A 24,346-nucleotide genomic window follows, 5' to 3' on the forward strand; every position below is an offset into this window, starting at 1 on the left:
ATCTTCCTCGAGATCCCTGACCCACTGAGGGATGGGGGCAGGTGGAGGAAGAGAACTAGAGTCAGCCCAGTCTGCTATTCTTCAACTGAGGGAAGAATTTAAACAGGTTCAGTCTCTCAAATTTCCATCCCATCACTCCTCTCTCCCCCAAGATGGTGGGCACCCATGGTACACTCCCAGCAGTGCCTGGCAGGAGTCTTTGTTCCTTTTGGTGTCCTCTACCACCTCTGGATTCTGCAGCAGTGCACCTTGTTTGCATGGCCCTGGTCACTGCTTGCCCTGCTGGTGTTCACTGCTGAAGCTGGCAGCCTATGGCTGGTGAGAGCTCAGTTAAGGCTCTGGGACTCCCTGGGTGATTCAGCCTCTTGTCAGCTGGCCCTGTCCAGCCCTCTGGGTGCCTGCCATATTCTCCACCCAGCTCCTGACCCGAACCACACTGTGGCCCTATGAATGTTTACTAGCTCTCTACCCAGCCATGGTCACTTTAGGAACATGTGGGCATTTCTGAGTCCCATCCTCATCACGTGGGAACCGAGGACAGCTTTAGAGAGTGACCACCCAGCCCTATCTCTGCCTGACCATGCCATACCACTGATTTTACTCTGATATGTTTGTCCACCATCTGCCTCCCATCACCCAAGCTGGCATCAGGCCCAGATGGGAGACGATCTCCTCTCTTAGCCTCCAAAGTAGACTGAACAAAAACTCTCATTGTCTGCCACTTCTGCCCCACCTTCTTTTCCCAACAAGCCTTTGGTACTAGAAGAGGTGGGCTTCCAACTTTCATTCATCCTGGGCCATTCTTCTCCTGCCCTGGGAAGCAAGCATCACAGCCCAGACAGCAGAGATGGGGTGGGGGCAGGGAGAATCGTCTCCCTATATACAGAATTCTAATATAATTGAAGGATACAAAAATTCTTTCCAGTCACATTGCTATGGCCAAGGGATTATGGGAAATGGTGATATGATTATTCAGAGGGAAATGCAATCTAGACATATTTAAATATATTACACTTGTAACACTGAAACCGCCAGTGCTGGAGATACAACTGAGAGAAACCAGCATGTGGATGGGGTAAAGCCAGGAATGAAGGAGAGCATCTAAGTCATGTAGAAAAGCGCTGAGAGTCCAGAACCAAGTGCTGGGGCAATCTAGTACAGAGAGGCTGGACGGGGCCAGGAGCCAGCAAAAGACACCGAGAGGTAGTGCATGAGGCAGAAGAAAGTTAAGAGCATGTGCTGTCACTGGGGCCACAAGAGGAGCAAGCTTCCAGAAAAAGGGAGTGTGCAACTGAATCAAACATTCCCTGGGGGACAAGCCTATCAAAAGACCCTACCCACACTCTGATACTGACCCTGACCCTACCTCAGACCCCCAATGCTTCCTTAGACGGATAATAAGGACAAGTTGGAATGAATAAAACAAATACCTTATCTAAAAGGACCATTAGTAGCAAAACTTCATAAAATCGTGTAACCATTGTTGACTAAGATGATACCCTCTTCAGCAATTTCTGCACTCTTTGAGCCAAACTGAAACCCCATCAGGATGACTGAAGTGAACACTGGCTATGGGACATTCCCTGCCCTTACTGAGAACTTTTAGAGATACTGCACAGCATCTCTAGTCTGCCTCTTATGCAGCATCATGAAGAGCAAGGTGACTTTCTTTCTTTGCTTTGCTTATCTTTTTTTCTGAAATCAACTTGGAAAACACATTAGTCTTTCATTCTTTTAGGCAGACACTAAAGCACATGGTTTTGTGGGTGAGGCCTCTGCTGGCTCCCATGCTTGGTGTCCCAGGCATTCTGGAAACAGCAGAAATGTAGCCAGAGATGGTGCCTTTTTTTCCACGGAAAGGAGCCATGAAATAAACCCCTGGGATGTGCATGGTGCCTGTGGCCTGATGCTTCTCCCCACCATTGCTCTGAGTTCATGGTGCCTGCTACCCCGACCCTGACCTTCACTTGTAATTGTGACTGTGGCCACAATTTTATTAAGTTCCTCTATTCCATTTTACCTATTTAATCAAGTTAATACTATCTAGACTATGGAAAGAATACAAACAGTGATTGAGTTTGAACTGTTTACTTTAATGGTCAACCTGAGACAGAATGAGATCATACAAAGAGCATGGGTTGAATCCTGGCTCTGCCTCTCACGAGCTTAGTGACACTGGAGGTCTAAGTAATCCAGTGGGTTGTGGGGTGGGTAGTGAGAAACCTGCCCTCTAAGCTGGGCTGGGTTTCTAGGACCTGTCACTAGCCATGGAGGAGGAGCAGGGCTTGCCATGATTATGAGGAGACCAAGTCAGGAACCAAGGAGACAGTCATTTTGATGCACTCCATCCAAGGGAGCAGGATACAGAGGTGGAAACTGAGACAGAGGCCAATCGTTTGCATATGGGGCCAATTACATAGAGTTAACAGATCTGAGGGGGTGCATAGGAAGTGGATTCTACCACAATCTTCAAGTGCTGATACACAGAGCCCTGTCCCTTTGGAGATGGAGACTGCAGCTGGATGAGTCAGCCAATCCTGGGGCTGGGAGGGAGCTGCTTAGGGTATTGGGATGCCCAGACATTGGAAAGTTACCTCAATTCTCTATACCTCAACTTTCTCACTCCAAAATTCCAGGTAGTAATGCCTTCCACAAACAATTGGTATGAGGTTTAAAGTGAGGTAATGTACACAGAATATCTAAATTAAAAGCTGGCTTACAGAAAATGCTAAACGAATTACTGTTAAGTGAACAACAGAATGAAAATTTTCACCTGAAGCTCTTTCCATAATTTCAAACTCAGCATATAAAAAATAAAGTTCATCATATCCAGGACTAAGATAAATGTTTTAAGTCCACTTTTTTAATGTGCATTCTTTCCCAGAGTCCCACAGAAACAACCCAACCATACCAGACAAAAAATTATGTATCCCAACTGGAGACTGGAGTAGGGTCCATCCTTACATGTGGTAGGCCAGCTCCTAAGATGACCCCAATGATCCCCATCTCCTGGTATTTGTGTTCTTGTATAATCCTTTCCCCTTGAGTGAGAGCTGGACCTAGTGATGGGGTGTCATTTCTGTGATTAGGTTATAAAAGATCGTGACTTTTGTTTTTTTACCAGATGCTCTCTATTGGTCACTTTGGTGAAGCCAGCTGCTATACCGGAGAGACCCATGTGACAAGGAACTGACAGCAGCCTCCAACAAGAGAGGAATCAAAGTCCTCAGTCCAAACAGAGGAACTGATTCCTGCCCAAACCATGTGGGTTTGAAAGCAGATCCTGCTCCCAACTGAGCCTTTGGATGAGACCACACAGCCTTCGTTGACATTTGATTGCAACCTTGTGAGACACCTTGAAGTAGGGGAACCAGCTAAGCCATGCCCAGATTCCTGACGGACGGAAACTGCGAGAAACTGCGAGATAATAAATGTGTGTTGTTTTAAGCTGCTAAGTTTTGGAGTAATTTGTTACGCAGCAGTAAATAACTAATATGCCAACCTTGTCATTTTATGAGGTTTCAGTTGGAATGGCCCAGGTAGGAGTGGAGTAAGGGAGGGCTGGTCAGACATCCCACCATGAGAGGACGTTCACCTGGGGTAACTGAAGGGATTGCCATTGGACCCCCTCAGGGAGCTAGAGATAGAGCAGGTTACTATAAAAGGAGCGAGCAGACTGTTGGTGGGAATGTAAACTGATACAGCCACTATGGAGAACAGTATGGAGGTTCCTTAGAAAACTAAAAATAGAATTACCATACGACCCAGCAATCACACTACTGGGCATATACCCTGAGAAAACCATAATTCAAATAGAGTCATGTACCACAATGTTCACTGCAGCTCTGTTTACAATAGCCAGGACACGGAAGCAACCTAAGTGTCTATCGACAGATGAATGGATAAAGAAGATGTGGCACATATATACAATGGAATATTACTCAGCCATAAAAAGAAACGATATTGAGTTATTTGTAGTGAGGTGGATGGACCTAGAGTCTGTCATACAGAGTGAAGTAAGTCAGAAAGAGAAAAACAAATACCGTATGCTAACACATATATATGGAATCTAAGAAAGAAAAAAAAAAAAAGGTTCTGACGAACCTAGGGGCAGGACAGGAATAGAGACGCAGACGTAGAGAATGGACTTGAGAACACGGGGAGGGGGAAGGGGGAAGGGTAAGCTGAGATGAAGTGAGAGAGTGGCATGGACATATATACACCACCAAATGTAAAATAGATAGCTGGTAGGAAGCAGCCGCATAGCACAGGGAGATCAGCTCAGTGCTTTGTGACCACCTAGAGGGGTGGGATAGGGAGGGTGGGAGGGAGACGCAAGAGGGAGGAGATATGGGGATATATGTATACGTATAACCGATTCACTTTGTTATAAAGCAGAAACTAACACAACACTGTAAAGCAATTATACTCCAATAAAGATGTTTAAAAAAAAAAGGAGTGAGCAGAGACAAAGTTCAATATTTTTTTGTTTTGAGTCTTTTACCTAAAGTACCTAGAGCAGGTGCTAGAGACCAAGGGGAGTGGAATCCAGTAACCTTGCTTAAAATCTGCATCCTTCAGAGAAAGCTTTTGACAAAATTCAACACCCACTTATGATAAAAACCCTGCAGAAAGTAGGCATAGAGGGAACTTTCCTCAACATAATAAAGGCCATATACGACAAACCCACAGCCAACATCGTCCTCAATGGTGAAAAACTGAAACCATTTCCACTAAGATCAGGAACAAGACAAGGCTGCCCACTCTCACCACTCTTATTCAACATAGTTTTGGAAGTTTTAGCCACAGCAATCAGAGAAGAAAAGGAAATAAAAGGAATCCAAATCGGAAAAGAAGAAGTAAAGCTGTCACTGTTTGCAGGTGACATGACACTATACAGAGAGAATCCTAAAGATGCTACCAGAAAACTCCTAGAGCTAATCAATGAATTTGGTAAAGTAGCAGGATACAAAATTAATGCAGGGAAATCTCTGGCATTTCTGTACACTAATGATGAAAAATCTGAAAGTGAAATCAAGAAAACATTCCCATTTACCATTGCAACAAAAAGAATAAAATATCTAGGAATAAACCTACCTAAGGAGACAAAAGACCTGTATGCAGAAAATTATAAGACACTGATGAAAGAAATTAAAGATGATACAAATAGATGGAGAGATATACCATGTTCCTGGATTGGAGGAATCAATATTGTGAAAATGACTCTACTACCCAAAGCAAACTACAGATTCAACGCAATCCCTATCAAATTACCACTGGCATTTTTCACAGAACTAGAACAAAAAATTTCACAATTTGTATGGAAACACAAAAGACCCCGAATAGCCAAAGCAAACTTGAGAATGAAAAACGGAGCTGGAGGAATCAGGCTCCCTGACTTCAGACTATACTACAAAGCTACAGTAATCAAGACAGTATGGTACTGGCACAAAAACAGAAAGATAGATCAATGGAACAGGATAGAAAACACAGAGATAAACCCACGCACATATGGTCACCTTATCTTTGATAAAGGAGGCAGGAATGTACAGTGGAGAAAGGACAGCCTCTTCAATAAGTGGTGCTGGGAAAACTGGACAGGTACATGTAAAAGTATAAGATTAGATCACTCCCTAACACCATACACAAAAATAAACTCAAAATGGATTAAAGACCTAAATGTAAGGCCAGAAACTATCAAACTCTTAGAGGAAAACACAGGCAGAACACTCTGTGACATAAATCACAGCAAGATCCTTTTTGACTCACCTCCTAGAGAAATGGAAATAAAAACAAAAATAAACAAATGGGACCTAATGAAACTTAAAAGCTTTTGCACAGCAAAGGAAACCATAAACAAGACCAAAAGACAACCCTCAGAATGGGAGAAAATATTTGCAAATGAAGCAACTGACAAAGGATTAATCTCCAAAATTTATAAGCAGCTCATGCAGCTCAATAGCAAAAAAACAAACAACCCAATCCAAAAATGGGCAGAAGACCTAAATAGACATTTCTCCACAGAAGATATACAGACTGCCAACAAACACATGAAAGAATGCTCAACATCATTAATCATTAGAGAAATTCAAATCAAAACTACAATGAGATATCATCTCACACCAGTCAGAATGGCCATCATCAAAAAATCTAGAAACAATAAATGCTGGAGAGGGTGTGGAGAAAAGGGAACACTCTTGCACTGCTGGTGGGAATGTGAACTGGTACAGCCACTATGGAGAACAATATGGAGGTTCCTTAAAAAACTACAAATAGAACTACCATATGACCCAGCAATCCCACTACTGGGCATATACCCTGAGAAAACCACAATCCAAAAAGAGTTATGTACCAAAATGTTCATTGCAGCTCTATTTACAATAGCCCGGAGATGGAAACAACCTAAGTGTCCATCATCCAATGAATGGATAAAGAAGATGTGGCACATACATACAATGGAATATTACCCAGCCATAAAAAGAAACGAAATTGAGCTACTTGTAATGAGGTGGATAGACCTAGAGTCTGTCATACAGAGTGAAGTAAGTCAGAAAGAGAAAGACAAATACCATATGCTAACACATATATATGGAATTTGAGAAAAAAAATGTCATGAAGAACCTAGGGGTAAGACAGGAATAAAGACACAGACCTACTTGAGAATGGACTTGAGGATATGGGCAGGGGGAAGGGTAAGCTGTGACAAAGCGAGAGAGAGGCATGGACATATATACACTACCAAATGTAAGGCAGATAGCTAGTGGGAAGCAGCCGCATAGCACAGGGAGATCAGCTCGGTGCTTTGTGACCGCCTGGAGGGGTGGGATAGGGAGGGTGGGAGGGAGGGAGACGCAAGAGGGAGGAGATATGGGAACAGATGTATATGTATAACTGATTCACTTTGTTATAAAGCAGAAACTAACACACCATTGTGAAGCAATTATACCTCAATAAAGTTGTAAAAAAAAAAAAATCTGCATCCTTGAGGCTGCTGAGGACAGGGCTTGTCCTCTGGGTGGAGGAAGACTCTGTGATGGCCAAGATGTCACCTAGAGGGAGGCTCTGTGCTAGCTGATGTCCAGCTTCCAAGACAAGAAGGAGACCTTGCTCTTGAGCTAACATGAAATTCCACCCAAGCAGCTTAGCACTGCTTACAGCACCATCCCTGTCCTGAACAAACTATTCAATCTCTAAGCTTCTAAAGAAAAATTATACATCTAAATTTGTCTTCTATGTTCGTTAAGGACTGAAAGAAATTACATTGGCTTACATAGTCTCTGTTGGGACCCATCTCAGCTGCCCGTCCTGATTATCTTTCTGAACAACTGTCCATATGCATCAGCAGAGCAAAAAATTACCAAATATATAAAAATACTCAGCGGTTTAAATGGAACATTCAGAGTAAATAATACTGAATGAAAAGCGCTTAATAAAAGAGCTTCTCCCTCCCCCCACTTCCTGTGTATATATTTTTAACAATTCTTATTCTTACATTGTATCAATAAAGCAAGAACAGGCTGTTAGGAAAGCAAATAATATGTAACAATTCTTGAAGATAAAAAATACAATTGCACAACTGAAAAGAAAAAAAAACAAAACCCCAACAGCAATGAACACAGCTAGCTTCCATCTTGCTTTCTAATACCATTCCCCAATAAAAGGAATCCGCACTCTTTGGAGAAATGGCTGATTCTAGGACTGGGGAAGCAAATAGACAAGATGAGCCTGGAATATCTTATAGTACCAGAAAGTAATACAGTGCTCAAAAAATGAAAAAAGCCACAATGATAGGGTCAAAAGGGACACAGAGGACAATTTAAACATCTCCAAAGTGGCTAAAGCTGGAACAATTTGAGCAACCAAATAAATAAGGCAGTATTGGATTGTAACCCAAAGTGTAAAATAAATATTCATGAGTCCATACTGATATAAATAAATGAGGAGACAAATCTCCCATGCAAAAGAATCCCAAATAATTTATGTAGATACTCAGCCCTCAAGAAAATGGAACACAGCTCCCTGCTCCTTATGTGTGGGCTATGTATGGTGACTTCCTTCTACAGAGTACAGTATGGAAAAAGGAGAAAAGAATAATCAACAGTAAGAAACCTGACAAATGCTACCTCAGCCAGATGATCAAGGTCAGCATCAGTAGGGATAAGTCATGTTGATGTATGTACCTTTGATATGATGTGACAAAAATAACAATTGACTTCTGTGGTCTTCCTCCCAAAACACACAACCTCAGTTTAATCATGAGAAAACCATCAGGCAAATCTCAACTGAGGGACACTCTCTACAAAATGCTTGACCAGTATTCCTCAAAACTGTCAAGGTCATCAAAAACAAGGAAAGTCTGAGAAATTGTCACAGCCAAGGAAAGCTTAAGGAGACATAACGACTAAATGTAATGTGGTGTCCTGGATGGGATCCTGGAACAGAACAAAGACATAAAGGAAAAACTAAGAAAATCTGAATAAGGTAAGGACTTCAGTTAATAATAATGTACCAATATTGGTTCATCAATTGAAACAAATGTACCATGTACATAAGTAACAAATGTACGATGTTAATAGCTGGGGAAACTAGATGTGGGGTATATGAGAACTTTCTGTACTATATTCACAACTGTGTTGTAAACCTTAAACTGTTCTAAAATTAAAACTTTACTAAAGATCAAAAAAGAAGATGGAAAGATGCTGAAGTAAGGTATGGGGGATAGTGAGCCTGAACCAAATAAATTAGTTAACGGTCTGACAGTGGGTATCAGACTTTGGAGAAAGAGAAGTTGGATGGCTGTATCCAGGGTCAAAGAACTTTAATGGAAATGAAAGCTTTGGTGGAATTCTTAATTAATCATTTTTATAAAAATGGTGCATGATGGGCTTCATGAGCTCATTACATACTATTTGGAATGCACATTGAAAATTTTAAGTTAAAATATTCATTGGTGGGGAAAAAAACCCCAACAGAGGCAGTTAAACAACAGATTGGATTCTGCAAATAACTGAATTGGGAATTAAAGGACCCAATCCAAGAGTTCCCCAAGAAATCAGGAGTAAAAACAATGGTAAGAAATTTAAGGGAGAAACAAAGGCATGAAAAATAAGTTTAAGACATTTCAAAATATGTACAATAGGAATTATAGGAGGGACAAAAATGAAGATTGGTGATCAAAAAACTAATAGAAAGATTTTAACTGGAAGAAAGAGTATGATCTTAAGATCAAATGGGCTATTTGCTGGTCAGGAGTAAAAAGAATAGCCACAGCTAGACAAATTCTGGTGAAATTTCTGAGTTCCAAGGATGAAGATCACGTGGATAGGAAAAAACAAAAAGGTTTCATCCAGAGGAAGAAACCAATAGAAACTTCATGAAGTAAGAAAAAAAAACTGAAATTACAGACTATTAAGAAATTAATGAGAACAAGCAAGCCACACCCCAAAATCTACACAAGGCTGCTGACTGTGTTCAAAAGACTGGCTTCTTATCTAGTAATAACTATGTGATCCTGGGCAAGTTACTTAACTTTATAAAGCTTCAATTCCTCACCTTTAAATAATAATATCAACTACTTCCATGGTGCAAATTATGTGCCAGACACGGTTCTAGGGGCTTTATGTGTATGAATTTATTTATCTCCCCTAACAGGCCTATAATGTAGATTATATGATTATCCCATTTTACAGGTGAAGAAATAGGAGCACAGAGACGTCACATGCACAAGCTGCAAATGGCAGCAACTGTAGCTCGAGTCTGCACTCATAACCACTATGCTAAAGACTTCTTATGAGGCCTTACGGGGTGTTATGAGGATTCAGTGAGATAATACATGTAATAGTGTACTCAATAACTGGAGCTACTATCTGTTTAAAAAATGAAGCAAACATGTGACTTAAGGAGCTAGCAGAGGAACAATAAAATAATCTAAATCAGGTAAGAAGGAATTAATAAAGGCAGTAATAATTTATAATTTAGCAAAAATGCTAAATTAGAATAAGAAAAATCATACACAGCATTGATAAATAAAAGCATAACTTGATTCTCTGAAAATAATCAACTATACAACTTTCCTACCAGTTTCACCAAAGAGAAAATGTGGGCAAAATGCACAATATCACTACTTTGTTAGCAAAACTCTGGGATCATCTTCTAGGAAAATGCGCAATAAAAAAAAAATCAAGAAGTGAAAAACCTAATAGAGCACTAAAAAGATTTTAAAAAAACAGAAAATGCCAGAGTTAACTTCCGAAAGTCATCAGAACCAGATTTTATGGACAAGTTCTTATGAGAACTTAATTCGTTCAGCAATGCTTTTTTTTTTTTTTAAAGAAACGGTTGTTTTTCGTCAACCTTATTTACATTTTCTGTTTAAGAGTCTGTGGAAGAACAGCTTAAAGTGACTTGGCGGATGTCCCTACCCACTGGCTGCAGTGCCGTCCTGGGAGGCGGGCTGACTCATCTTCAGCGGGGAGTCCCCGAAGAGGGTAGAGGGCCTCTGTGCCTGCAGCCCAGCCTGCCACCTCCGGTTGAGGGGCCGTAAATTCGGGAGCTGGAGCAGTCCGTTCACCCTGAAGTTCCTCCATGCTTTCACCCTTTTCAGCTGTAGCCGGCTCTCCCTTTGCCATCTCTTCACGGTCTCCGTAGACGTAGAGCAAGCGTGACTTTCCGCGGGTGCTCACGGGAGATGGCGCCGCGCAGGCGCAGAACTTCCCCAGCCGGCATCCAGCACATCAGATGCACTGAGTGAGCGCCCTTGCCCATGTGTGAGGCGACAACGTCCACACGGCGCCTGAGGAGAGTGTGCCTTTCCCAGAGACATGCGGGGCAGGCCCTGGGATCAGTAACCATCGGAAGTTGCAGTTCCCAGAAGGCTGCCTGGATCTGGTTAGTGAAGTTTCCAGGGAAGTGTCCAGCAATAGGAGTGGCGCCACTGACTGCAGCAAACTTTAGCACAGCCCACTGGCCAGTAGTCCTGGAGGATATGACACGACACCAGCAGGATTTTCAAAGGCAACAATGGCATGAACTGCCAGCAGAAGCTTCTCCTGGTTCTCTTCAGATTTATGATGTAGATACCATTACTTTTTCTTGTGTAAACGTACCGTTCCATTTGGAAGTCAAGGTTGGTGCCACCTAAGTGGGTTCCTGCTGCTAGGAATTTGAGGACATCCCCTCCTTCATTTGCAGGACCTCAAGGGCTCCAGACATTGTGAAAGTTTCCCTTTAAGTTAGGACAGGAACCCAGAACAGTGCCACGGACCCCTGTCTAGGTAGAACAGAAAGGACAGCAAATAATCTAATTGCTGTGTCCCAGGCACTGTTGTCACTGGGTTTGTGGAAATGAACAAGAAAAATCCCCTGCTTTCCATGGAGGCGTGACGGAACACTGAAAATTCTCAGGCTAATTAAACTCTTATAAAGTATAGAGAAAGATGGAAAGCTTCCTAACACACTTTATGAGGATAGCATAATCCTGACCAAAACCTGAAAAAGAAAGCACAAATAAAGGAAAATTAAGAATGAACTTATGGATGTAGATGATGCATGTAATGTATTAACACAACAGTTTCCCCTTCCAAAAGAGAATTTGGCCTTTCCATTAATTTTTTAGTTCTGTTTCCCTGAAAACCAGATGAAGGTCAAATATCAACTGGGCCTGACTGGCAAAGTATGTCTGGACTGGGAGGACTACCAATGAACTATAAATTCCTCATGGGGACATCACAGCCTTGGGCTCCCCTGAATGCAGGGGACTTGGAAGCGCCCCCGCCCCATTGGAACTTTTCCAAGAGATATTGACTCCTATGGGGCACAAAGCCTTTAAGCCACCACCATCCTATCCCCTTTCAGTGGGAGTCTTGCTACTTCACACCTGAGCCATCTCACGTGGAGGGCTAAAGGAATGGCTCCTGGATGACCGCTCCCATGGAGAGAAGCAACCAACGCTGCCTTCCTGCAAATTATGTCCATCCTCTACCCTCCGGAGGAGGCAGGTACTGAGTGTGACCTAGGATAGTCTTGTGAGTCTGAATGTTTAGCTGAGTCCATATTTAGCTGAATGTTTGATTGAGCCTAGGAAGACCTCCCAGTGTGCATTACAAATAAAAAATTCAAAATAAAGGAATAGCAAGTTGAATCCAGCAATGTGTTAAAATGGTAATGTAGTATGACCAAATAGATTTTATTCAAGGAATGTAAGGATGATTCAACATTTGGTAATCTATTAAAATAATTTATCACATGAATAAGTGAAAAGATAAAACTCATGGTCCTGACAGGAACTTAAAAAGACACTGTAAAATTGAGGGACATTTCTAATAAAAACTTAGTAAACTAGAAATACAAAACCATTCTTTATGATGAAATCAATAGCAAACATGATATTTAAATGGAAAACACTGAAAGTATTCCCAGTAAAGTGAAGAAAATGGCCACGAGGCTTGCTATGACAACAATGGCATTTCCTTAATTCTAGCTGTGAAATAACAACAACAAAAGGAAACAAGACACAGTATTCTAAAGAAATTGATTATAGCAGCAGGGGTCAGAAAACAGGCTGGCTGCTTGTTTATTTTTAAATAAAGTTTTATTGGGACAAAGCCAGAGCCGTTAATGTATGTAATGTCTCTAGCTACTTCCCTGCTACAGCAACAGAGTTGAAGAGTTGGGACAGAGACCATATGGCCTACGAAGTCTGAAATATCCACTAGCTGGACATTTAAGAAAAATTTGCTGATCCCTGGACTAGAGGATTATTATTTTCAGATGAGAACATCTACTTAAGGAAAAAAACCAAGAGAATCCATTGAAAATCATTAAAACTAATAAGAGGGTTCAGTAGTTGTTGGGTATAAGATAAAGATACAAACATTAATCATTTTTCTCTTGTGTTGGATTGCATCATTTGGCCTAGTTCCTCCCTCCTCCCCATATCCATGCTCTTCGCCATATAACTGCTACATCTCCTCTCACCACGGGCAAGGTGCCTTGCTTTGCTCATTGACCAGCCATGTGACTTGCTTTCGTACTGGCATGTAGGCAGAAGTGATGCAAGCAGAGGCCTGAGATGAAACTAAGCATTGGGCTTTACTCCTACATGTCTTCCACTACCATGAAAAGAACTTTTACATGGGATTATCCCAACGGTCTCAGGTATGTGGAAGCCAGGCCCAACCTAGATTAACCAACTACTGCAAACCTGCAGATATATAAGTGAGCCCAGACAAGATCAGCAGAGCTGTGCAGTCAAGCCCACCTGAAGCCCATAAATATATGTGAAATTAATGATTATTGTGGCATGCCACTAAGGTGTTGTGGTCTTTTGCTACATAGCAAAAGCTAACTTCTATACCTATAGTATTAGCAATAACCAGATAGAAAATGTAACCCTGCACTCAATAGCTATTAAAATAGAAAACACTTCATCTCTTTCTTTACCCAACTACCTACTCAACATGGCCCCTGGATGCTTAATAGGCATCTCAAACTAAACACATCTAAAAAAAATTCACCCCATCGCAACTCCTCTACTCCAATACCTGTTTCTTCTGCAGTCTTCCTTATGTCAGTTAATGACTCTTCTCTTTATCTCTCATCATTTAGCCAGCCCACCAGCATATCTATTGGCTCTACTTTAAAAATACATCCAGATTCTCAAGTATCTGTCTACCACTATTGATACCACTTTGGTCCAAGCCACCAACAGCTCTTATATAGACCATCTCAATAGCAGCCTATCAGATCTAACTATAAAAGGCGATCAAGTCTTCCACTCTTGTGTCCCAGCTATTCTCCATGCAGCGGCTATTCTTCATGACCTAAAATATAGGTCAGATCATGTTATTCCTCTGCTCAAAGCTCTCCAATGGCTCCCACCTTATTTCGAGTAAAATCTTAAGTCCTCCTCACTGCCTATCATGCTGTATTTGATTTGCTTTCTGGCTCCCTCTCTGACCCCAATGTTTCCATTCTTTTCTTCAATCACTCTACTATAGAAACACTAGCCTCCATGCTGTTCCTCCTGCATGGCAGACACACTCTATCCTCAGGGCCCTTGAGCTTTCTATTCTCACTGCCTGAAATATTCTCCAAGATATCTGCCTGACGCACTCACCCACTTTCTGTGGACCTCTACTCAAATCACCGTATCAGAGATTTAATACTGATCAAAGGGCTTCCCTGGTGGCGCAGTGGTTGAGAGTCTGCCTGCCGATGCAGGGGACACGGGTTCGTGCCCCGGTCCGGGAAGATCCCACATGCCGTGGAGCAGCTGGGCCCGTGAACCATGGCCGCTGAGCCTGCGTGTCCGGAGCCTGTGCTCCTCAGTGGGAGAGGCCACAGCAGTGAGAGGCCCGCGTACCGCAAAAAAAAAAAAAAAAAAAAAAAAATACTGATCAAAATCACTGACCACCTTAAAGAACATAACTCCCACCTTCTACCACTCACTGTTTCCTCACCTGCTTTTGATTTTCATGGCACTTATGACCACCTGACATATTACCAAGATATTTGTTTGTTTATTGTCTTTCTCTGCTTTCTAGAATGTAGGCTTCCCAAGACCAGGTATTTTGTTTTGCTCACTGCTTTATCCCCAGAGGCCTAGAACAATGCTCAGGATATAATAAGTTCTCAATAAATACTGTTGAATAAATAGGTAGACCTGGGAATAAACTTCACAAAACTCTGCAAAACCTGTATGAAAAAAGAAATATAAAATTGAATTGAGGGAAATAAAAAAGGCTTGAATATATAGAGACATATCATCATCCTGGATGGAGAGATTCAATATTTCAAAGACATCATTTTTTCCTAAATTCAGTTTATATTGAACACAATCCCAATTAAAATCCTAATATGATTTTTTTGGGGAGGAAACTTATCAAAAGGATTCTAAAACCAATCCAGAGCTATAAATGTTTGAAGCCATCTAAGGCACTTTTGAAAATGACAAGTAATAAGAAGCAGGCAGATATTCCCAACCATATATTTAGATATACAGAAGAGCCACAGAAACGAAAGGTCACGGTACAATAGCACCAATATAAGTAGACATGTCATTGGGACGAATCAGAGAGTCCAGCTAAGCAGATAAATCCAGTTCACACTGCCAGCTGTGTGACTAAGGTGACTCTCAGCCTCTCTGAGCTTCAATTTCCACATCTATAAAATGGGGCTAGTAGGGGCTTCCCTGGTGGTGCAGTGGTTGAGAATCTGCCTGCCAATGCAGGGGACACGGGTTCGAGCCCTTGTTTGGGAAGATCCCACATGCCGCGGAGCAACTAAGCCCGTGAGCCACAACTACTGAGCCTGCGCGTCTGGAGCCTGTGCTCCGCAACAAGAGAGGCCGCGATAGTGAGAGGCCCGCGCACCGCGATGAAGAGTGGCCCCCGCTTGCCACAACTAGAGAAAGCCCTCGCACAGAAACGAAGACCCAACACAGCCAAAAATAAATAAATAAATAAATAAATATTTTTTTAAAAAATGGGGCTAGTAAAGATGGTCAAGAGGCCTGAGTCAGATAATATACATAAAGTGCTTAACATGTCACCTTGTGTGTAGAAAGGGTTCAACAAATTCTAGCGTCTTCCCCAATGGGATCCAGAACAGGAGTTCTTATCCTTTCTTAATTAGATGGACACTAGTAAACTAGCCACAGCAAAGGGGGTCCCACAGTCTTTAACTAATGTAGGGGCAGGTTTCAGGTAATGATGGGCTGTGTCGATAGGAGGGTGTGAAAATTCCATTGACAAAGGTAGCCTGGATTGTTATTCACCAACAGTGCAGAGGAGGAGAAGGGAGGGGAGGGAAGAGAGGATGCTGGTCTCGGAGCTCTGTAAACTGCATAGGGGCCAGTCTGAGAGCAGTAGGCTCTGTGTCCATGGGACCCAGAATTTCCTTAGGAGGGATGGATGCAAGGGGAGGGTGCTGGGCACTCAGCTAGAAATCACCTCCTTGAGGGAGAAACCCCTAAAGGGATGACAGCACAGCCAGTGGGGTTTGCCCCATCACACTTGATTGAGAAATACTAACTTAGAAATAACTATTTGATTAAGAAATTAGTGCTTGAGGATTCTCATAACTAGTTATCGCTTGGTTGTTTACAGAAAAAAGTAGAATGGGTTTTACTTAGAAACTGAGTGCCTTTTTTGGGGTGTATCATTTTGTGCTGTGGCTTCCTAGAACAAATAACCATTTTGTTTTATTCCCAGAGAAATAATCCATGACACATGGGTTTTTATCACAAAACAAAAATGTCAAACTTTATCTTTAGAACAAAATAACTGGTTGAGTATAATCTTTTGTCATTTAGTGTAAAATATGTTATCTATGCTAAATCTTGGTAAGCATCTTACTCTCCAATCTTCTTGATAAAATAGGTGAGTAATTAATTTCTGAGCTTGGTGTATTTCCTTTGTAAGAGATCATTTGCATACATACATTTTGATACTGAAAGAAATCCTAGAAGCTAAACTTCAAAAGTTGTAGACTTTGCGTAGATAAACATCTGCTGTTTAATGGTGTTTTGAACTGCAGAGCTACAATTTAAGTACTTTTAATTCTTTTCTTTTTTATAACTGAGTGGGTGGGGAGATGGGAAAGAATTGTTAAGAATAGTCACCTCTCTCTCTCTCTCTCTCTGTTTCATCCTTTACAGATCTGGAATTCCCACACCTGACATGCCTTCCTCATGTAGTTCAATGAGAATTGAAAAGAAGAAGAGATTAAAAAGTACTTCAAATTTCTCAAGGGACTACAGAACAGGAAGGTTTATTTTGTTCATTGTTGAATCACTTTCCTGGCTCAGGTTTTTAAAATGTTATATTTGCTCTTTTTTTGTTAGTGGTCCATGGAGAACATGTATTGGTCATTTCGTAAATAATATAAATTTAATAAGCTTTTACAAGATTAACTGTATTCATCATTCATTCATTTAACCAGTAATTCCTAAATACTTAATATAGACTGCACCCTGGGAATACAAATGAACAAGAGTCAGTCATCGTATTGGCTCTCATGGAACTTACAGCCCACAAGGAGGAATAGACCCTAAGACAGAATCATGCAAATTGCAAAGACTACTATGGTCATGGAGGGCTTCATGGAGGAGGTGGCTTTTGAGTTGAAACCTGAAGGATGAGAACGGGCCATACATGGAAGAGCTGAGGAAGAATATTACAGGCAGAGCTCAGCAAGGGCAACGGCCTGGAGGCTGGATATAGAAAGAAACCAACATGACTGGAGGGTGGTAGGTGAGGGGAGAGCAGAGTATAAGCAGAGACTGGGTCAGACCAGACCAAATTTCCAAATGGAAACGTGGCTCATTCCTGAAGAAGTATTCCAAATGGAACACTCCTATCCCTCCGTGAGGTAGGCCTAGGTGATCTGCCCCAGATTCCTGTGTGGGTGAGTGTTGATGGTACACTGATGCTTGGAAAGGCTAGATAACCTGCCCAAGGAGCACCAATGTCCACTGATCACCTATCCCCAGCACCAGCTCTTAGCGGGTAGGTAGGAGGGTGGGTGACCCAAGTCTAGCTGGTCAGGCCAGGATTTGGCCCAGGAAGAAAAGGATGTTAGTTCACCCACTTTTCTTCTGACTTCAATATGCAGAACTGTTCCCAGTAAACCAGGGCCTACTTTAGATACCACTGATGGTGGGTCATGGCTATACCAAGAGAAGATTTTTTGCTCGTGGGACCATCGAGCTCATTCCACAGACAGCTGCAGGAAATGATGGGCCTCCAGCACTGCAGAGAATCAGGCAGCCGAAGATTCCAGGGTCCCCACTTCCTTCCCCTCTGTATGGAGGGCTGACTTGAATAACAGAAGGACAGTGGGAGAAGAGACACGTGAGCCACCAGCTCCTAGCTGTGCCCTTCCCAGGAGTGGGAGATAACAGATGGTATCTTCTGAAAATGAGGAATGCGGTATGTGAACTACCCTTTCTGGTAAAGGGTCAGATAGTCAATATTTTAGACATCACAGGCTATATATGGTCTCTGTAACACATTCTTCTTTGTTTTTATCTGTTAATTATTTTTTAGTAACACTTCGAAAGGATTAAAAACCATTCTTAGCTTTCAGGGCTTACACTGAATCTGGCCAAGTAGGTTACAGTTTGTTGAGTCCTAAGCTAGACTACATTGCCCTGTCAAATTTCAAACTGAGGCTGCTTAATCTGCATTACACGCTGCATAAACATTTCTTTTAATCTTTATAAGAATTCTCTGAGATAGGCCTTATATGACAACCGTATCCCCATTTTCCACACTCATAGGTGTTTTATGGTCAGGAGATGGAAGCTTGGAGAGGTCAAGACATCCACCCAAGGCCATGTGTCTAACAAACAATAGAAGCAAGATCTGAACCCAGGCAGTCTGTTCTCAGGCTTCCTGGTCTTAATCAAAACACTATACTATCCCCCACCATTAACTAGAGATACGGCTTTGGACAAATCCATTCGTCTTTCTGGGTACAGCCCCCATCTGTGCAGTAAGAGGGGTCTTCCTCAGTGTGAGAGGCACACCTGATGCTGTGTGGAACGATTTCCATGGTTCATACACACAGCATTAAATAATGTTGATTCACACAGTGAGATGACTGTCCTTTCAAGTCTCTTAAATCTTCCGATGATGTCAGGGGAAAAGGTTCAATATGACCCTCGCATATCTTTTAACATCTCTCCAGCACATGGTATTTTCCATTTCTATAACAGCTTTCCTTTTTTACTGAGTTTCAAGGCTCAGCGTCTTCAGTAGGCAGTGATATCTAGCTAGAATTTAGTATCACTCTTCTATTCTTATTGTTACTTTCTGGTGTTGCTTTCATGGTTTTATTGTTATTGTTTTTTATGATTATTTTCTATTTATGTAAAGTGTTAGTGCTGCTATTGCTGCAATTCTCTTTTCCATTCCTTCATGGTTATAAGATTGCTGCTGAAGCTCCTGCCATCACATCCATGCCCAAACTGGAATAAGTAAAGAGTAAGGGCAGGTTTCAGCTACTTTTATCTCCTACTACCAAGAAAGCAAGAGAATTATACAGACATTGCATTGATCAGAACATGTCACATGGTCGCCTATAGCAGCAAGAGAGGCTGAAAAAGTGAATGTTTGGCTGGACATATTGCTACCCTGAACTAATCAGGGTTCTACCATCAAGGAAAGGGCATAGATACTGGACTCGGTAATAAAAGTGTTTGCCAGAGTCTGGGAAGGCTTTGAACCTTCTTCTTAATGCCTGCAGAGGACAGGCCTGGAAGTTAGAGATGCGGGAGGATTTGGGGAATTAAGCAGAAAGCCAATTTCTTTTTACCTTGTTTGCCACCAAGATAGTGTGGCCACATAGAGCCGCCAAACACCAATGATCCATCGTCGCTCGTAAGGAACAACGTGCAACGAGAAAAGCGATAATGTCACACGCTCTTACAGTAGTAAGAGTAGTGGTGAGAAATCTTACAGGTTTGTCCCCGTTGGCCTCTACGGCACAAAGTGCCAAGCAAAGTGCCTTTTCAGTCTCTATTATGTAGGAGATATATTTTCTTAAGCGCACACACCTCCAAATATGTACCCTAGAAACTAGGTCTGAAATCTTATAAAATCTCAGTTTATGTGCACATTTCTTACTATTTCAAAAACTTTTCACATTAATGATTTGACCCAACAAGGATTTAGTGATGGCCCACTGTTCCCCAGGCACCTTCCCAAGTGCTAAGGATACAGGGGTGAAGTAGACCCACAAGAGGTATATATCCTGATGGAAGAGGCAGACAAAAAACACAGAGAAGCAGGAAAGCCAGAATATTAAGGACTGAACCTGGGAGTCAGACTTCTGGGTTTGAATACAAATTTTGTTGCTTTCTGGCTGTGTGGCTTTGGGCAAATTGTTTGCCTCTCTGTGCCTCAGTTTCCACAGCTATAAAATAAAATAATGAGGATAATTATACTACTTCCTTCATAGGGCTACAGTAAGACTGCTTCCTGGCTCATAGGGATTAGAACAGCTTCTCCAAAGAACCAAGAAGCTAAGGTGCAGACAGCGTTTTAAAAGGTAAAAAAATGGGGATGACAAATTAGTACAGACCTCATTTGATGACTGTACACATTACATGGTTTAATTCCCATAAACTACTTAGGATTGTGACTGGTATGTAATAAGCACTCAATAAATGTTAACTATTATCTTATTTTGAGCATGGAGTTTTTACTGGATGTTGCACAGTGCTATGTAAGTTCCCTAAAGACACTAAGGAATCCTCCAGGCCAGTTTTAACAGGCACTGTGGCTGCATTCTTGTGCTTAAGTTGAAGACTTCCTCCTTCAGTCACTTGTTCCAGGATGCATTTGTGTGAGGTAGGGAATCTGGCCCCAAGCATGGAAGACAAGTTTAAGATTTGGGAGTAAAGTATAGTAAGACTGAGGTAGCAATGACGAGACTGAGCTTGCAAAAACTCTGATGACAGAACTGCTGTCTTGCACTATTTCTCATCCTCCTCGGCCCCCTTCGTCAGAATACCAGTGACTGGCTATTATATCAGCATTTCCAATAAAGTAAAAAGGGGAAAATACAGACCTGGGCTTTCATGGAAAGTATTTTCACTCTCACAACCGGAATCTCTGCCTTCAAAAAAATTATTGTTTTAAGATCTTTAACTTTTCCTGCAGCATCTTGATACCAAACTTTTTGAAAAGCATATTTTCTGAGGAATGGTATTTCGTGGGACAATGTAACATAGTCTTTGCCAAGTGACTCAGTTTGAGATATATATATACACACAAATATTTTTTCAATGTCAAGTGGCCCAAATTTACAGAGAAAAAGTGGGCATTGGTATCAGTTTGATGTTAGGGTTTTTCCATGTTTGCAGGGCAGCTTTAAATACAACTTGATTTGAAGGCATTTGAAGGCCAAGCTCCAGCCCCTTGTCAAGATGCTCCTGGCCGTGGTCTTTGCCTCTGCCCTGCTCCTCTGCTCTGCGGCCAGCCAGGGGTGTTTGACCTTGACAGGGATCAGGGATGTCGAGTACCTCATCCACAAGCTGCAGGTAAGCTGCAGAAGGGGGCGCCAGCGGGAAAGGCAATTATTAAAAATTTAAGTGAAATATAAGAGGATGAAAAATGCACCACTCACCATGGGTTCTTGTTTCTCCACTTACTTTTTTAGAAACATCCACCTTCAAAATGCAACTGCAGCACCAATGTGAGTAAATGCTCTTCTAAGATCTTTCCAAACTAATTTAGTTTTCACATCTGGAATCTTCACTCTGAAATTTCTCTTTCGCAGGTGACTGATTGTTTGTGTCTGCCCATTCCTTCGGTAAGTATAGTAAAAGAAAATAATCTTGATCATGTTTTTTTAAAGCCTTTAAGTCAAAATTAATTTTTCTATTTGATATCTGAAATAAGAAACTGTTACTTAGTTACAATTGTTACAGATCAGTAACAATTTTTAAAACCTTTCAAAATCTTGAAATTCTATGCTATTGATATATACATTTCTTTGCATTTAGTCTCCTTGAGAAGTCTGAACACTTTTCGATATTTAAAAAAAGAATCTTGAATGTGTTTTTAGATTAGTGGCCATGTGCACAATTAAATCAAACTGGGACTGAGAATATAACAAATGAGATAGTTCATATCACACTGTTTTCTAATCCATTTGCTGGTATCTCTAGGGTTGCAAAACAATGTAAATAAAATGACGTCCTTCTGTCCTTCCACTGGCCTAAACTCTCCACATACTTTGCCTTCTCCCTCCCTCCCTCCCTCCCTCCCTATCCTTCTGTTTAGCTGATTTAGAGTGGCTACTGCAAGGTTTGAAGCCTGCCTTCCAGGAGGATAGGGTGTCTGAGATTGTGGGTGGAGGGAAAGTGAAAAGGGTTTCCAGGGAGTCATTCCCCACTTTGGCAGAGAGGAAGCGTGGCAGGAATTTCCTGGTTAAGGTGAGGAAGCAGCACCTACCCAAGGTGCTGTTGTGCTTGACTCTCTCACAAGCCAGGCCTGGGAGAACCTGAGCTTTTCACCACAGCTGAGGTCAGGTGTCACTCCCTATCACAGTCCATCTATTAGATGAGAAGAGCGTATTATGCCTTCTGAGGAGGAACCACACATTTATGGCCCAGCCCATTCCCTCAGTTTTTAATCCATGGTTTTAGCTACTGCTGAAACAATGGCAGTATTCAACTGGCATATCCCATCAGGCTGGTGTGAAAAGGCTTTTCCTTTCTCTGTACTTTCAAACTCACTATGACAAGACTTGGAACAAGGAAGCATCCTTTGAAAAGTAGACTCAGCGCTGGCTGTTTCCTGGGGTCCACAGACCTCATGTTCCCTGGGGTGCAACATACTGGAAATCTTCAGGGAGTGTCACTGTGGGAAAAGGGCCTTACCTTGAAATATTGAAGATCATTTCCTAGCCTGGCAAGGGACCTGTCTAAAAAACAATGCAAGTTTAGATTACATTGGTTAAATTAAAATAGCCTCTAAAAGCATTCTCTTTGTGATTCCTACTCAAAGCTGTCCTCTGAGTGTTTCTTTTCGTAAATCCTTGTTATTTACCAGGACAACTGCACCACAGCATGCTTACAGGAGGGTCTGTCGCAGATGACCAACACCACAGTGAAAACAAGTTTCCCGGAGATTTTCAATCGGGTGAAGAAAACAGTTGAAGCCCTCCGGAACAAGAAGTGTGGAGTGAGTGTGTTTTTATCTGTGATGTGCTCTGGTTAGTTATTTTTGTGTGAATGTCAATGCCAACTCCATCTGAATGAGAAAGGGTGATAAAGTTGGAACTGGTAGTTCAAGGTTGATTAGGGACATATAAGAAATTAATCAGACAAGAGAATTAAAGTGAGATCTCCCCGGATGGTTCATTGTTCCCTCTCACTTTAAAAAACACTCACCCCTGTGTTGGCTTTTACTTCTCTCCACCTCTTGAATAATGAAAGAATCTAGCCTGATTGTAATTAGAAGCTAAAATCTAGAGAATCAGGGCTGTAGGCCATACAGTTCTAAATTATCTTAGAGATTCAGTTTGCCGAGTGGATAATCTGGCCTGTAAGTTAAAGTTTTCTTTCCATTGGCCAAGGAGGTGTTTAAAGGAAGACACATCCACATCCAGGTGGAAGCTTGTCATCTGCCCTAAATGTCCATCACCGTGTCCTCTTCTTGAGCATACACCCTGGTCGCTGGAGGAGTGGGGAGGGAGTGAACTTTTTTCATTACCGTCACCATGTGAGGGCCCCTCCTCACTCAGCTACTGAACTGCGGGGGTTTCTGCCATCAACAGCATGCAGTTCTAAATGCCTAATATATACTGTTTCATTGCATACCTACCTTAATGACAGTTGTCAGATTTACCACCCTCACATTGTAGAGGAGGAAACTGAGGCTCAGTGAGGTTAACTGATTTGCCCAAGGCTGCATATTTAATAAGTGGCAGCGCTGAGATTTGAACTCTGGCCTATGGGACCCTTAAATCCCGCTCTTAGTCATTGTGCTATAAAATGACCTTGGAAGGACAGCCAAAAAGGACAATAACAAAATTTTAAGCCTCAAAGCATCCCAAGAAGGTTTCCTCTAATGAGGAGATTTAGGGCCACTTGATGTGTGTGTGTGTGTGTGTGTGTGTGTGTGTGTGCGCGTGTGTGTAGCAAGCAGACCCCTGAAATCCTACTTCAAAGTCAACCACCTATGGCACCTACACAAAATGTTAGCAACTCCCATCCATTTGCTCCATGCCTCAAGCCCCCCACTGCCAGCACACCCCCACCCCCACTGACCATCCCCCCCCGTCCACTCACCAGGCTCTGGGCAGGGTGGTACGTGGGGCTGCTGGGTTCCATACTGTTTTAGTCACTCTGCCTTTGTCAACTTTTAACCCAACAGTCTTTTGCCTGTGAACAGCCATGCAACCAAACCACAGCAGGCAATATGCTGACATTTCTGAAGACTCTCCTGGAAAGTTTCCAGAAAGAAGGGATGAGAGGCAGAGTGTGAAGCTCAAATGTTATTTATTCTATTTATTGAAATTTAGAAAGCCTCCTCTTTAAGTTGTTGCAATTAAAAAATCAAATAAGTCATGCTAAGTCAAAATCAGTTTTAATAGTTTGTTTAAAATTTTATGTCTTTATTTTGGAATAAACAGATCTTGGAAAAAAAACTCAGTCTGGTCTCTAGGTGCTTATTTGTTCCTTGATGCTCAGAACAAAGAAAGCTACAAGTCTGTCAATGGGCTGATGGGTCAAATACTCCTGCAATAACAGTAAGACTCGTTATCCTCAACACAGACTTGAAGCCTCGTGAACGGTGTCTGGGGCTCTTAGGAACAGGGCCGCACAGCAGGA

General features: G+C 42.0%; 1 protein-coding gene and 1 pseudogene across 2 annotated transcripts; one reads left to right on the forward strand and one right to left on the reverse strand.

The window, feature by feature from the left end:
- Positions 1-10,394: 10,394 nt before the first annotated feature.
- On the reverse strand, positions 10,395-11,211 carry LOC307051228 (small ribosomal subunit protein uS2-like; annotated as a pseudogene). Its single transcript has one exon. The product of its transcript is annotated as a small ribosomal subunit protein uS2-like (transcript).
- A 9,721-nt stretch (positions 11,212-20,932) lies between these two features.
- IL9 (interleukin 9) lies at positions 20,933-23,999 on the forward strand (the record flags this gene model as incomplete). The annotated part of the gene is made up of 5 exons (XM_079701558.1): positions 20,933-21,046; positions 21,166-21,201; positions 21,286-21,318; positions 22,563-22,694; positions 23,889-23,999. The coding sequence occupies 5 exons, from the start codon at positions 20,933-20,935 to the stop codon at positions 23,997-23,999; spliced, it is 426 nt and encodes a 141-aa protein (XP_079557684.1).
- Between the last annotated feature and the right edge of the window lie 347 nt (positions 24,000-24,346).

This window comes from Hyperoodon ampullatus (assembly GCF_949752795.1).
Source record: "Hyperoodon ampullatus genome assembly, chromosome: 4".
NCBI lineage: Eukaryota > Metazoa > Chordata > Mammalia > Artiodactyla > Ziphiidae > Hyperoodon > Hyperoodon ampullatus.